Below are 2,423 nucleotides of genomic sequence, written 5' to 3' on the forward strand. Positions count from 1 at the left end.
TCAGCTCTGACTCTTCCAGATAATGAACTGTGGTTGTGCCAGTTGACACTCAGGAGTGGAGACCAGATCTGCAATCTCTTGGGACTGTGATGAGGGGATCACCCTGCCCTCAAACCAGACCCAGCTCTGTAGCCCAGGCACTGCTGCCTAGAGCTCCTGGGCTCTCAGCGCCAGGAAATCATGAGGTTCAGTGTCCCAAGCATGAGGATCGACTACACCAGGAGTGTGCTCAAGTAAGGGCAGCCCAGGCGGTGGACTGTTTTGTTGTTTGTATTCCATCAAGATGAGCAATGCCTGCTGTGTTCATTAACTTCTTTTTGGGCAACCATCGCGCGCTCTCTCTCTCTCTCTTTCCTCTGTCTTCTCTCTCTCTCTCTTTCTCTCTCTCTCTTTCTGTTTCTCTGTCTCTCTCTCTCCCCCTCTCTGCCTCTCCCCCTCCTCCCCCGTCTCCCTCTCTCCCTCTGTCTTCCATCCCCCTCTGCTCTTGTCCCCTCTCCCCTCCCTGTCTTTTCCCTCTTCTTCTTTCTCTTACTTTCTCTCTCAAGTTGAAGGAAGAGTAGCTCAATCATCTTCCAGAATTGCTTTTTACCCCCTAGTCACCTGGCCCCACAGCCCCCGACCACCGCATGCCCACTTAGCTATTCCTTCCCTTCCCCTCTACCCTCACCCCTGGCAACCACCAGTCTGCTTTCTGTCTCTTTGGATTTACCTATCTGGGACATTTCTTAAAAATGGAATCACACCATATGTGACCTTTTGTGTCACTTTTTTTTTTTTTTTGCTTAATGTTTTCAAGGCATATCCCCGTTTTAGAATTTATTAGTAGTCATTTAGAATTTATTAGTAGTCATTCCTTTTTATAACGAAATAATATTCAGTTGTATCCACATATCAGCATTCATTTATCCATTCATCTGTTGATGGACACTTGGGCTGTTTCCACCATTTGGCTATTGCGAATAGTGCTGTTACGAACATATGTATACATGTATTTGCTTGAGAACCTGTTTTCAGTTATCTTGGGGTGTAGCCTTAGGAGTGGAATGGCTGGGCCACAGGTAATTCTGTTTAACTTTTGGAAGAATTGGCAAACTGTTTTCCACAGAGGTTGCATCAATTACACTCCCACCAGCAGCGTATGAGGGCTCACATTTCTCCGCAGATTCTCCAGCCTTTGTTATTTTCTATTTTTCTGTTTATTACAGTTATCTGGGTGGGTGTGTATGATATCCTGTGTAGTTTTAATTTGCATTTCCTTAGTAAATAACAACCCTGAGCGTCTTTTCCATGTCCTTATTGGCTATTTGTATTCCTTTTTGAGAAAAGGCTTATTCAGATTTTTCCATGTTTAAATTGGGTTATTTATTTTATTATTATTTAGTTGTAAGAGTTTTAAAAGATATTCTGGATACTCATCCCTTATCATATATATAATTTGCAAATACTTTCCTCATTATGTGGATTGTCTTCAATTCCTTGATGCTATTGCTTGTAGTGCATAGGTTTTTAATTTTTGATGAAGTCTATTCTTTCTTTTGTCTCTTGTGCTTTTGGTGTAATATCTAAGAAAATGTTACCTAACTCGAGGTCATTAAGACTTACTTCTACGTTTTCTGCTAGGAATCTTTTTAAGAAGTTGATGAAGAATAATTGTGTATATTTATGGGGTAAAATATGATGATTTAATATATGTTTGCCTTGTTAAATGATTAAATCAAGTTAATTACCATATCTACCACCTCATATACTTTTTTGTCACTGGAACATTTAAAATATACTCTTCAGCAATTTTGAAATATACAACACACCATTTGTTTTTAAGAGGCAGGGTCTTACTCTGATGCCCAATCTGGAGTGCAGTGGTGTGATCACAGCTCACTGCACCCTCCACCTCTGAGGCTCGAATGATCCTCCCACCTCAGCTCCCACATAGCTGAGACCACAGGCACGCACCACCACACCATGCTAATTTTGTTTTTCATGGCGACGATGTCTCAGTGTGTTGCTCAGGCTGGTCTCCATCTTGTGGGCTTAAGCAACCCTGCTCCTTGGCCTCCCAAAGTGCTGGGATTGCAGGTGTGAGGCATCATGTCCACCCTACAATACACTATTATTAATTATAGTCACTGTGCCCTGCAGTAGATCTCTAAAACCTATCTTTCCTGTCTAACTGTAACTTTATATCCTTTGCATATCTCCCTGTTCCCATCTGCCCACACCCATCCTCTGGTAACTGCCATCCTCTCTACTTCTATGAGTTCAACTCTTTTAGATTCTACATACAAGTGAGATGGTGTGGTATTTGTCTTTCTGTGGCTTGCTTATTTGACATTTCTGCTAAGAGTTGTATATGTTTTGCTCTTGTATTTAGGTCTATGATACATTTTGAGTTAATCCCTGTGTATGCTGTGAGGAAGAGATTC

The 2,423-nt window shown here is 41.8% G+C and overlaps 1 protein-coding gene across 1 annotated transcript in view; it reads left to right on the forward strand.

The window, feature by feature from the left end:
* LOC105535901 overlaps positions 1 to 2,423 on the forward strand; it is a 26,247-nt gene that overhangs the window by 3,580 nt on the left and 20,244 nt on the right. The window contains exon 3 of the mRNA XM_011975156.1: positions 133 to 233. Coding sequence (XP_011830546.1) covers positions 133 to 233 — 101 coding nt within the window. The remainder of the gene's footprint in view (positions 1 to 132; positions 234 to 2,423) is intronic.

This window comes from Mandrillus leucophaeus, unplaced genomic scaffold (assembly GCF_000951045.1).
Source record: "Mandrillus leucophaeus isolate KB7577 unplaced genomic scaffold, Mleu.le_1.0 Scaffold151, whole genome shotgun sequence".
Taxonomy (NCBI): domain Eukaryota; kingdom Metazoa; phylum Chordata; class Mammalia; order Primates; family Cercopithecidae; genus Mandrillus; species Mandrillus leucophaeus.